Source organism: Schistocerca americana, chromosome 1 (assembly GCF_021461395.2).
Source record: "Schistocerca americana isolate TAMUIC-IGC-003095 chromosome 1, iqSchAmer2.1, whole genome shotgun sequence".
Classification (NCBI taxonomy): domain Eukaryota; kingdom Metazoa; phylum Arthropoda; class Insecta; order Orthoptera; family Acrididae; genus Schistocerca; species Schistocerca americana.
Genome location: NC_060119.1, coordinates 258,452,341 through 258,466,208, shown reverse-complemented (window position 1 = coordinate 258,466,208; position 13,868 = coordinate 258,452,341). Strand labels below are relative to the sequence as shown.

Here is a 13,868-nt window from a genome sequence, read left to right as displayed (position 1 = left end):
CTACTTACAAATAAAATTATTCCAACTCACCTGCAGGTTTTCTAGAAGATACTTCCAAGAAAGATTCCGAAGATTCTGTAATTACTTCAGTACCATAAGGAGCTTGACCCTTGAGTCTCATGGAAGCACGTCGTGGCCTGCAATACAAATTGTGACCAAGACTGATGAAAGAACACAAATGTCAAACAATAAATTAATTTCTTTCCACAAACAATTTTATTATAATAGATATAAAAGTTACTGTGACCATGTCAATAGAAAAACTGTGTGAAGAGCATTTGTGTCCTACAAATTCTGGTAGAAACATGGTGACAGAAGCAGATGGATATGGCTGATGGTACATCTCCTTAGTGACCTATCACACTCCTCAGCAACGAACTGTTTTTCTCCGTATGTTAATAGCAAGTGAAAAAACTGGCTTTCTCTGCATCATTTAGTGAGCTTCCACACACATTGTGCTCTCCACATTCAACCACATACTTCTTTACAGATTCAACCATGTACTTCTGATCAGTTCAATTTTCTTACAAGCCATTACTTGATGAGGATTGGTTTGTGGAGCACTAAACTGCACAGTTATCAGCGCCCAGACAAATTCCCAACCTTTGCGCAGTCCAAACTCGCCACTTTCAGAAATGACGACGAAATGATGAGGACAACACAAACACCCAGTCATCTCGAGGAAGGTGAAAATATTATCCTCGAGTTACACTCCTCAGATTATCTGGATACATGCTTATTACCTACCTTGACCATGGGCTGGATTTCAGACAATACTTAAATGGTAAGAACTCTGATATATATTCATTAATTCATTCATTATGTTCTAGAGACCCCATCACAAGATAGCACCTTCAGGGACACAGAACAAAAAGTTAAATGAACAAAACACAAGACAAATCATATAAACTTATTCTGTACACTGTATTAACAAGTAACTATCACTATACTGTTTATTGCTATCCACGTTTACGTCAGTTAAATTTACACAAGTAAATCAGAAAGAAAGCTGCCACTTTGGGAAAACCTGCTGCCTTCTCATCAGCTGCTGTTTATTTCCTACTGGTAGCTAATTTGCTTTAATACATTGGTATTTCTCAATGAGAAAGGTTACCCAGAACTGTGAAGGTACCATTACCACACATCATGCTGGGTCACAAGTATACCACTACTTGCCATCGTATTGCAATTGTGTACATCAGAGTTCAGTTCAAATTAATTTTTACTGTTAGTAACAAAAACTGTTAAGAAGTAAATATACTGAAACGTGAGCAAGAATTCCAAACACCTTGCCTTTAAGACACTTCAAGATGTACAATCATCTAGTCTAGATGACGACAATGACGATTTGAGGTTAGGTGTGCTTGACATCATTAGTTTACTTAATACTCTTACTGTTGTCTTCTGCTAAATAAACACATTACTCCCCCCCCCCCCCCCCCCCCCCCCCAGAGAATATGCAAAATATGCAAAGCAAGTTAACATTGTCTTTTGGTCAGAACAAAATGATGAACTTGATAAGCTTATCTATGAGTTAACACTATTTTAATTTGTTATGCAATTGGCCTTGTAGGACGAATGGACACAGACATATAATTTTCATATAATTTCACATAGTTTACCACAAATGAAGGTCATTATCGGTTGCTTGACAACGTGCAAGGCAAGTTTTTCTGAGAATTAAGACAAACTTTCAACTGAGAACTTCTTATAGGCCTGTTCAGCTATCATCTGAGTTGTGTCTGAAGAGACCGAGTTTGGAACCTTGATTAGTATGATTCTGCTCCTTTAAGGCCATTGAAAGATCATTTACATTGGGAAAGAACACCAGCATACACAGTATCAGTCCATGTGCGACCCTACATGTTCCCCCATTCTGATCACGCCTTTGCGACACTGTTAATAAGACCATCTCCCTTCTATTATTAAAATAAAACTCTTTAAATGCAAATGGGATATCATTAATGATCCAACATTTCAACTTTTACTATCCACACAGTTTAAGGTTGTGCCAAATTCACAATATTCAACAGGAAAATTTTGCTTTTTGAGCTCTACTAGAACTTAATTTCTAATCTGTTTTATTGCTTTCTCTGTAGAGAAACATTTACAAAAGTCAAACACAGTCAATACATACATACATACATACATACATAAACATAATAGAGGGAAACATTCCACGTGGGAAAAATACGTCTAAAAAGAAAGATGATGAAACTTACCAAACAAAAGCGCTGGTAGGTCGATAGACACACAAACAAACACAAACATACACACAAAATTCTAGCTTTCGCAACCAATGGTTGCCTCGTCAGGAAAGAGGGAAGGAGAAGGAAAGACAAAAGGATATGGGTTTTAAGGGAGAGGGTAAGGAGTCATTCCAATCCCGGGAGCGGAAAGACTTACCTTAGGGGGAAAAAAGGGTATACACTCGCACACACACACACATATCCATCCACACATACACAGACACAAGCAGACATTTGTAAAGGCAAAGAGTTTGGGCAGAGATGTCAGTCGGGGCAGATGTACAGAGGCAAAGATGAAGTTGAAAGACAGGTGAGGTATGAGCGGCGGCAAATTGAAATTAGAAATTAGCGGAGATTGAGGCCTGGCGGATAGCGAGAAGAAAGGATATGCTCAAGGGCAAGTTCCCATCTCCGGAGTTCTGACAGGTTGGTGTTAGTGGGAAGTATCCAGATAACCCGGACGGTGTAACACTGTGCCAAGATGTGCTCCAGCAACAAACTGTCCATTCGCATGAATGGACACAGGCAGACAGTGTTTGTTGGTAATGAGGATCACCCTGTGGCTAAACATGCCTTGGTGCACGGCCAGCACATCTTGGCACAGTGTTACACCGTCCGGGTTATCTGGATACTTCCCACTAACACCAACCTGTCAGAACTCCGGAGATGGGAACTTGCCCTTCAGCATATCCTTTCTTCTCGCTATCCGCCAGGCCTCAATCTCCGCTAATTTCTAATTTCAATTTGCCGCCGCTCATACCTCACCTGTCTTTCAACTTCATCTTTGCCTCTGTACATCTGCCCCGACTGACATCTCTGCCCAAACTCTTTGCCTTTACAAATGTCTGCTTGTGTCTGTGTATGTGTGGATGGATATGTGTGTGTGTGCGCGAGTGTATACCCTTTTTTCCCCCTAAGGTAAGTCTTTCCGCTCCCGGGATTGGAATGACTCCTTACCCTCTCCCTTAAAACCCATATCCTTTTGTCTTTCCTTCTCCTTCCCTCTTTCCTGACGAGGCAACCATTGGTTGCGAAAGCTAGAATTTTGTGTGTATGTTTGTGTTTGTTTGTACATACATAAACATACATACATACATACATACATACATACATACATCACTAAACACACAATGCGTGGCAGAGTGTATATTGTACCACTACTTGACATTCTCTTTCCTGTTCCACTCACAAATGGAGTGAGCGAAAAACTGTTATCTATATCATAGGTTCTCAACCTTTTCCAACACATGACCCATTTTTCAAAGACAAAATTACTCAACTTCCCCACACTTTTGTTTTCAGAGAAAAGAAATCTGGCCATCCCAATCTATAAGTAAACAACAAAGTTTTCCAACTAGCATTGATCATAACCTACTTTTCAAAACAAAACAAAAATTCGATGACAGTTTTATATCAAGAATACCATATTACAGAAGTTTGGAAAGACATGGAGAGAGGAAACGGAAGATTACATTGTGAACTGCCATCAATTGTGTTGCAGTTGTTGAATTTTTAAGAGAATTGCTCTAAATATTCAACCTGGTTCACAATTATCAATAATGTTTAAATGGAATTGAATTTTTAAAATAATTTTATTAACAGGTATTATCAATGTTAGTGTCATTCACAAAGGCTAATTACAAATATGTATTTAAAAATATTACATTATTTTTAGCAAGAGGGCTGAACTGTGTGTAATGATTAATTTTTCAATGTCTGGTGTCATGCTTGTCATCAACAATCTTAATCCACGCACTACCACTGAAAGTCAGTCTGTTCCTAGTAATTGGCTTTATAACCAAATGAAATACTTCATTGCTATAGCTCATAAAGCTGAATACAAATTAGGAATTTGTCTTTGAAGCCACAATTCTTGATATCCTTTTTTAATTTTAACTCTTCATTTGTTATAAATTCTATCACCTCTTTCTGCAAGCATAATTCTGATGTTTGTGGGTCAGAGATAGTTTCTGGTACTCAATCTGGAATGGTCATTTGAAAGGGATCCTGAAATCTGCTTGTAAAATCTTGAAGTGTGCCCAGGTGCTGACAAAAAAATTACACCTGTAGGGTGTACTTCATGTATCATATTACATACAAGACAGGTTACTTTTATTTTTATCTGAATCCTTAACACACACAAAATTATATTCATATATTCCACATATTCTAACCTCAGCTGTCCATTGTTTGATAAAATTATAATCTATATAAATGTGTGTTCAGTTGTCACCATGCACATTGGTAACATCAGTCACCAGAAGAACTAATAAACATACAACTCAATAAAATGTATTACCTTATCTTTGGTGTAAACAGTTCTGCAATAGAAATGGTTTTTAAACAAGCAGTCCACATAAGGAATCCTTTCCATGTGCTGTGAAGAGACTATGTCGGCTGGTGGGTGCTACCTCCATTGAGAACTGTTGATGTATATGCTTTTGAACAATCCCAAATTTGTCTTATTTTATCTTCGCTGTCCTTGTGTGAAATTTACATTGGCAACAGTGGAATTGTTCTGCAGTCAGCCATAAACACTGGTTCACTTAAATTTTCTAAATAGTGCATCACAAAAAGCACAGTTTTCTTCCCAAGGGATTCCCATCTGAGTTCACACAGCATTTCTATAACACTTGCATGTTAATTCCAATAACTGGTATCAAATCTAGCAGCATGCCTCTGAACTGCTTCAATGTCTTCCTTTAATCTGACCTGGTGTGAATCCCATACACATTAGTGTTCTATGCTCAGTCTGACACATAAATGAGCTACACTTTCCTAGAATTCTCCCAAACAATCTTCCCTATTATCCAATGATGTGCTCGTTCCACCTCTTAGAGCTTTACAACATTATGCCTAGATATTTAATCAATGTGACTGTCAAGCAGCATACCACAAATACTGTACTACAATGTTTGGGGATTGTTTGCCCTACCCATCTGCATTAATTTAAGTTTTTCTGCATTAACAGCAAGCTGCTACTCATCCAATCAAACAAATTCTGAGTGAGTCATTCTGTATCAGCCTACAGTCACTCAATGATGATACATTCCCATACAAGACAGTGTCATCAGTGAACACTCACAGGCTGCTGTTCACCCCACCCATTTGATCAGTCATGTATACTGAGAACAAGAGTGGTCCCATCACACTTCCCTGGGGCATTCCCGAGAATGCCCTTGTCTCTGATGAAAGTTATGCTCAATTAAAGCAACCGTTATGCTCAGTTAAATCAGTCATCATTCTATAAAACAGCACATTCTCAAATAATTTCTATACAATCGGAAAGAATGAAGTAGGTCTCTAATTAGAGACTCATCTCCAGTTTTCTATATTGTTGTTATACAGTATGAGGTCTGCTCACAAAATTTTGGAACTTTCTCCACAAAATTTTTACACTTACCTTTTACTTATTGTGCATGGTCTCCTTTGGAATACTCTCCTCCGCAATTGATACACCATTCCCAACACCGTTTCCCCTTTCGTAAGCAGTCCTGATACACCTCTTCTACATCTACACCCACATTCCGCAATCCACCACACGGTGCGTGGCGGAGGGTACCTTGTACCACAACTAGCATCTTCTCTCCCTGTTTCATTCCCAAACAGAACGAGGGAAAAATGACTGCCTATACGCCTCTGTACGAGCCCTAATCTCTCTTATCTTATCTTTGTGGTCTTTCCGCGAAATATAAGTTGGCGTCAGTAACATTGTACTGCAGTCAGCCTCAAATGCTGGTTCTCTAAATTTCCTCAGTAGCGACTCACGAAAAGAATGCCTCCTTTCCTCAAGAAACTCCCACCCAAGTTCCTGAAGCATTTCCGTAACACTCGCATGAAGATCAAACCTACCAGTAACAAGTCTAGCAGCCCGCCTCTGAATTGCTTCTATGTCCTCCCTCAATCCGACCTGATAGGGATCCCAAATGCTCGAGCAGTACTCAAGAATAGGTCATATTAGTGTTTTATAAGCGGTCTCCTTTGCAGACGAACCACATCTTCCCAAAATTCTACCAATGAACCGAAGACGACTATCCGCCTGCCCCACAACTGCCATTGCCTGCTTGTCCCACTTAATATCGCTCTGCAATTTTACGCCCAAATATTTAATCGACTGTGTCAAGTGCTACACTACTAATGGAATATTCAAACATTACGGGATTCTATTTCTTATTCATCTGCATTAATTTACATTTATCTATATTTAGAGTTAGCTGCCATTCTTTACACCAATCATAAATCCTGTCCAAGTCATCTTGTATCCTCCTACAGTCACTCAACGGCAACACCTCCCCATACACCACAGCATCAGCAGCAAACAGCCGCACATTAGTATCCACCCTATCCAAAAGATCATTTATGTAGATAGAAAACAACATCAGACCTACCACACTTCCCTGGGGCACTCCAGATGATACCCGCACCTCTGATGAACACTCACCATCGAGGACAACGTACTGAGTATTATTACTTAAGAAGTGCGAAGGCCATCTGTGAATTTTCTTTTATTTCTTTTCTCTTTGTAAATCTTCATCCTTTCAATGGGGTTTTCAACTTTTGAAATAAAAAAAAAGTCCACGGGGGGCCACAACTTGAGTGTATAGAGGATGAGGCAGCACTGTGAATTTGTTTTTTGTGCTACAGTCACGCACCAACTGGGATGAATGTGATGGTGCATTATCGTGATGCAAGAGCCATCAATTGTCTTGCCACAATTCAGACCATTTCCTTCTCACATTGCAACATGTCTCCATAGTACCATCAATTAACAGTTTGCCCTGTGGAATGAAGTCATGATGAACTAATCCTTCGAAGTCAAAGAAAACTATCAGCTTTGATCTTACATTTGACCTGACCTGATGAGCTTAATTTGGTCTTGGGGAACCTTTCCCAACCCACTGTGAAGACTGAACCTTGGTTTCAGCATCATAACAGTAGACCCATGTCTCATCACCAGTTACGATTCTCTTAAGGAACATCTCATTCTCTACTGCATGAGCCAAAAGCTCTTTACAGATTGAGAGGCAAAGGTTGGTTGGTTTGTGGGATTAAAGGGACCAGACTACTACGGTCATCGGACCCCTTTTCCAACATCTAAAAACACCCACACAGAATAAAAACGAACAATGGACAGACGACATAGGACAAGAAAGATGCAGACTGAGAAGAGACAAAAGGAATTAAAATCACACAAGGCCAAAGGCCAAAAAGCAACACAAAAAGAAACACCTAAATTAAGTGATAAAAGCCCCCTGCCCGAATAAAATGCAAAACTAAGCCTGTTATAGCACAGTCATCAGTTTAAAGGGCAGGGAGCATATCAGGCAGTGCAAACATCTGCCTGAGCACAGTTAAAAGTGGACAGACCAACAAAATGTGGACCACCGTCAAAGCCGACCCGCAGCGACAGGGGCGGGTCAGCATGGCGCAGTAAATGGCTGTGTGTCAAGTGGGTGTGGCCAATGCAGAGCCGACAAAGGACTACTGAGTCCCTGCGAGTGGCTTGCATGGACGACCACCACACATCCGTCGTCTCCTTGACAGGACAGAGTTAGTTTGGTGTGGTCAGGTTGCACCACTCAGTGCCCCAAAGTTCGAAAATTTTGCAGCGTAAGATTGCTCGCAAATCAGCCACTGGGAGGCCAATATCCAGAGATAGTTTACTGGTGGTCTCTTTCGCCAGGTGGTCAACATTTTCATTGCCGGGTATCCCAACATGGCCTGGGGTCCACACAATGACCACAGAGCAACCGTAACAGGCAAGAGTATGGAGGGACTCGTGGATAGCTAGCACCAGACGAGAGCGAGGGAAACACTGGTCGACAGCTCGTAAACCGCTCAGGGAGTCGCTACAGATAACGGAGGACTCACCTGAGCAGGAGCGGATATACTCTAGGGCACGAAGGATGGCGACCAGCTCAGCAGTGAAAACGCTGCAGCCAGCCGACAAGGTATACTGTTCGTAATGGTCCCCTAGAGTCACAGCATGACCGACACGACCAGCAACCATCAAACCGTCAGTGTAAACAACGCCAGAGCCCTGATATGTGGGAAGGATGGAACGAAAGCGGCGGCAGAAGGCCTCCGGAGGGACTGAGTCCTTCGGGCCCTATGCCAATTCGAGCTGAAGGCAAGGGCGGGACACTCACCACGGGGGTGTACACAGAGGGGCCTGGAAAGGAGGTGGAAGAGGAAAAACCTCAAGTCCTGAGAGAAGCTCTCTGACACAGACCGCGATTGAACAACCCGACCGGGGCCAACATTCTGGGAGATGGGCGACTGACCGAGGGGACAGGAGACGATAATTAGGATGCCCGGGCAAGCTACAAACATGTGCAGCATGCGGCCAGTGAACGCTGGCGCCGTAACTGCAGTGGAGGGCATCTGCCTCCACAAGAAAGCTGTTCACAGGGCTGGTCCAGAAAGCACCAGTGGCAAGGCGGATACCGCTGTGAAGGATTCGGTCCAGCACCTGCAATGCAGATGGGGATGCTGAACCATAAGCCAGGCTCCCATAATCCAGACAGGACTGGATTAACGCCTGGTAGAGCCGTAAGAGGGTAGAGCGGTCGGCGCCCCAGCTGGTGTGGCTCAAGCATCGCAGAGCATTAAGATGCCGCCAACACATCTGTTTAAGCTGCCGAATATGTGGGAGCCAAGTTAACCGGGCATCAAAAACCACACCCAAAAACCGATGTGTCTCCACCACAGCAAGAAGTTCGCCGGCAGCATAAAGCCGCGGCTCAGGGTGAACTGTTCGTTGCCGGCAGAAATGCATAACACAGCTCTTGGCAGCCGAAAACTGGCGAGGCAAAGGTGTTTCTGGTCTCAACTCAAGGGAGGAACTTGGTGACAACACAATGCATTCCAAGATGCTGTGTTTGGATTTAATGATACGATCCAACTGAAATGTTCCATTCTTCTGCAATCTCTTGGACAGTCAGTCTGATTGGCATGCACAATTTCGTTGACGTTCCAGACACGAGTATCATTGGTAGAGATCGAAGGGCGCCCTGAACATGGGTCATTTTTAACTTTCATCCGGCCATTTTTAAACCATCTGAACCATTCACAACACTGAGTATGGCTTAAGCACTCATCACCATAGGCTTCCTGCATCATTCGGTGTCTCTCTGTGAAGGCTTTTTCGAGTTTCACACAAAATTTAATGCAGACACGTTGCTCCTCAAACTCTGCCATCTCAAAATTAGCAGTGAGACACAACATTCTGCTCAATACAGTACTGAACAACAACTAACAGTCATACAACAATGAAACTTACAACAATTACACATCAAACACAGGAGTGTGCATTTCGCTCTAACAGACCACTGGTACTAAATTACGAATGTTCCGGAATTTTTTAAACAAACCTCATATTTGAGTCTGTTATGAAATTGCCCTAAGCCACTGATTGCTTGCAAAGATAACTTAATCATATCAGCTCAGCTCAGGATTTTAATATTCTGCTTGAAATACAATCACAGCCATAAAATGCTACTTTTTTGAGAGCTGGCAAATACTGGTATCTCATTAAGAGCTGTATGTTTGAAACTGTCTTATAGTTGTGCACTTAGTGCCTGCACAAGTAAATCTTATCCATGTATGTTTGGTTGTTTAGTAGTGAGTGCAACATTTGCTGCTACACTGAGAATTGAATTTGGTGGCCAATGATTTGGAAATGTCACCATGTCTGCCACAGCTATTTTGTGTGAGCTGTTTTATTGGGTCATATTTTTGTTTGTTTCTTAAGCTACTTTGCCTTAATGTTGCAGTTTTTTAACTTTTTGAGCATACTGCACGATTTTTGCCTTTTGTAATAGCAGATGGGAGGATTTTACAATAACAGCGGTAATGGAGTTTCAATTCTTGCATTATCCTGAACTGTGAATTTTGTAGAGCTCTCTCTTTCTCACATAATATACTTTTAAATCAGAAATTCTTCTTTCATCCTTGCTTTATTCCAATTTTGTACCTGTTTGTTTTAGGGAAGAACTAGGCACAGTGCTTCAGCGATATGTTTGAGAAAGAGCCAAGTTTTCTTTGTACATAGGTTCTATATAAATTTCTCACCAGCATTCTTTTCAAAATCTCTCTTCGCTCATTGTCTACAATGCTGCAAAACAATAGATTTATTCCATGATCAGTACATAACTGTTCGAAGTTGCTTTGTTTGTTTTTGTTGACAATCATTTTTACATTTAAAGCCACTGAAGGTAGTAGTACTGTAAACACAAAAGTCAATGCCCTTCCCATGATGTCCTTTAATTCTCATGAGCCATTTTACTGAGGTAAATCATGTACAGCTAGATGTCTTTGTTCAGTGTTATCTTAAACTCAATATTCAAATTGAAACAATGACTCTCTAAACCTGCATAATCTTATTTAAAGTGTCTGTAACTATTTTATGAACTTTAAATGCATTCCACTAGTGCCCATTTAACTGTTTGTATGTTTTCGGATTGACTGTCGTAGCACAGCATTGAAAGAGCTGTTTAACACGAAATTCATTAACATTAATAAGGCATACATTAAGATAAATCACAGGAACTGAAGTGATTTACCCATGATGTTTCAATATGCACAACAAATCATCTGAAATTTCATAACAGTTTCATTTTCCAGTACAGGTATGAGAAGTATATCCTCCTTATTGATGATCCTTCTGATGTTTTGATGGACAACACCAAACACTGTTACTTTAATACCCTTGGTTATGTTGGAGTTGCAGTACTTTGTAGTACAGGTTTTAATTTTAACTATTTATTTTGCAGCTCTGCTTTCTGGTTGAATTTATCTCCTTAAAACCAGCAAACAACTAGAAGACATTTGGATATGATTGATAATAAATGCTTTTGGCAATCAGCCACACAAGTAGCCTCTTACCTGAAGCGTTCAAGTGCAGACCATGTCGTGTATAGTGAGGGGCGAAGCATCGATTCTCTGAAGTGAATATCCCTCTTCCCTCTGCAATTAACAACCACCGCATTACCACCAGCCTATACAATGCATCATCATTTAGAACTTCCCTCACCACTCAGAGTGACACTAGTGTGACAAGCATTTTCAGCATTGTGCGCCTGATGTCATCTTTAAATGCATGACTCTGGTCATGGTCCAAACTGTTGCCTGTAGCTCTACTATTATTGCAGTATCTTTTTCACCATCCTTCCCAAAAAGCCTAAATCATGGCTGTGCCCTGTGCTTTGATTAGAAATGCTGCCCTGTTTGACAAGAAAGGGCATCATCCACAGAAGAGGAGGAAATAAAATGAAGCTTCATGGATGAGAGGATTGTGGTACTTCAATGATTACAAAATTGTGTTTAATTTAAAAAGAACTTAGCAATATGACCCCTCACAATGCTGCTCTCTCCGACCTGGATACATTGACTTATTTAGCTGGGAAGAGTATCATCAAGCCACTGTACCCTCTTTCATGGGCAAATGTACAGATCTGGAGATCCTTCCAGCTACAGGAGTACCTCAACATCTCGTGGGCAGTTCACTGAGGCAAGTACCATTTGTAGACTAGCATGACACCACGATACTATTGAACAAGAGATAACACAACGATGCAGGATGTTCGTGACGTACCATACTGCTGTCTGAGTTTCCTTAACACTCAGTACCTGAAGTCATATCTCACGGCTCCACACACCATAACACAAAGAGTAACACTGGTGTGCCTCTCAAAACCTTGGAAGAATGGGATCTCTCCCCAGGCCGCCGTCATAGTTGCTGATGACTGTCATCTGGGGTAGAGCAGAACCATAATGTGACGCCTTTCATCTGTAGTCCGTGCTTCCCTGTCATGGCACTATTCCAAACACAGTTGTTTGTGTTTCGGTGTAAACAGCAGCCTACACATTGGACAGTAGTTCTCTACTCCGGCTGCTGCTAGTACCTGATCAATGGTGCCAGAGGACACAGTGTTGAAAGGAATCCATTACTTGTTCTCAGATGGACGGTGCATTCGTAGAGGGTAACAATGTGATTAGTGCACAATGCGGTAATTCACCTTTACGGTGGTTAGACATGATGCCCGAAACCTCGATGAGGATTATGCCTGCTCTCGTATTCCCATGCAGCCCAACATCGGGCCTGCATCACATCCAAATGCCCCACAGATCAGGACATTGCAAGATTCTACCAGCCAATCAAATGGTGACCAACAATGAGATCTCTCTGAGACCAAGTGCTGACAACACAGCCTCACACAAGTACATGTCTCTGTATTCTTCACAATGTTCAACCAACGACCCTTATATACCCTCCTAAGCTTGGTAACAACACTACACGTTCAACTAATATCATTTACAAACCTGCCGATGGTGTGCGCAAGTACAAAGTTACACTAATCTTCAACGCTATCTTCTGGATGCTTCGCATTTTTTGTAAAACTGTGTAGTTATCTGGTAATCAAAGTTTTGTAGTTATCTGGTAATCACAATTGCTACAATTCACCAAACAAGAGATTCAGTGGAGTCATGGGACATCACTTCTAGGATTGTTTAAAAATCCTCTAATGATTAAAAATTCTGTACTCCAGATTCTGGAAGGAGCAGGGTGGGCAGTGTAGTATCTCAAATGACAATAATGCTGACATTCGTTGTACCAGTTGCCATTTGTGGCTATTCAGCAGCAATCTGCACTTGTCCTGTATGACAGTTAGCACATATGGTTAAAAAGACTGTTTAATGTAATGTAACACTTACAAGACTTCTAAATCTAATTATTGATAAAATAGTTTGTAAATGCCCATACCATTACACATACAGGCTATTATTACACCGAGATTGACGCTCCCAAAGGCATTTTAGAGCTACTGTCAGAGTATGTTTAGGCTGTTCCTAGCATGGAGAACAGACAGAAAATAAAGGGAACAACATTGAGGAATTCCTAGAGAAATCTGAGAATGAAATTACAGATCTGAGAACAATAGTGATGGGCAACTTAAATACACAGATGGGAAGGAAGAGGGAACTGGTATACCCAGACATGAGGAAAATCTGAGGAAGAAAAGAAATTGATTGATTTTTGTGAAAGAAATGGTTTGGCTGTGAGCAACAAGTGGTTCAGGAAGAAAAATAGCAAAAAGAGAATATATGGGTGGTGATAGACAAGGAGAAAAATATTCATTGACTAATTTCTTGTGGAAAAGCATAATCATTGAGTTAACGGATGTAATAGTGCTCCCCAGAGAAGCTTTTGAGGGATACCACAGAATAGTGGTGGCAAAGATGATGAAGGGTAAAACGGGAAAATGAGGGAAATGCGGATAGAAAGAGAGAAGAAAAGTGTAGAACATAAAAGATAGGAATGTACATGAAAAGTTCAGTGAGTTAGTTACATTTAAAATCCCAAGCACTAAATGTGAAAGTGTGGAAGAGGAATGGAGAAGTCCGAAGAGGCATTCGTATTTCCTGCTGAGAACACCCGTGGCAGAGTGTCTGGAAGAGCGAAGAATAAGGATACACCATACTGAAGTGAACAGGTGATGGAAGCAGTAAAAAGAAAGAGGAAAGTCTGGTGTGAATGGATCACAGATAAAAAGAAAGAAAGTAAAAGAGTATATCACTAAAACAAGCAAGAAAATAACAAGAAGAAGAAGAAGAAGG

General features: G+C 41.1%; 1 protein-coding gene across 1 annotated transcript in view; it reads right to left on the bottom strand.

Annotated features, from left to right (window-relative positions):
• LOC124566468 (WD repeat-containing protein 76-like) overlaps nt 1-13,868 on the bottom strand; it is a 157,992-nt gene that overhangs the window by 94,007 nt on the left and 50,117 nt on the right. Inside the window, exon 4 of the mRNA XM_047131028.1 lies at nt 31-137. Coding sequence (XP_046986984.1) covers nt 31-137 — 107 coding nt within the window. The remainder of the gene's footprint in view (nt 1-30; nt 138-13,868) is intronic.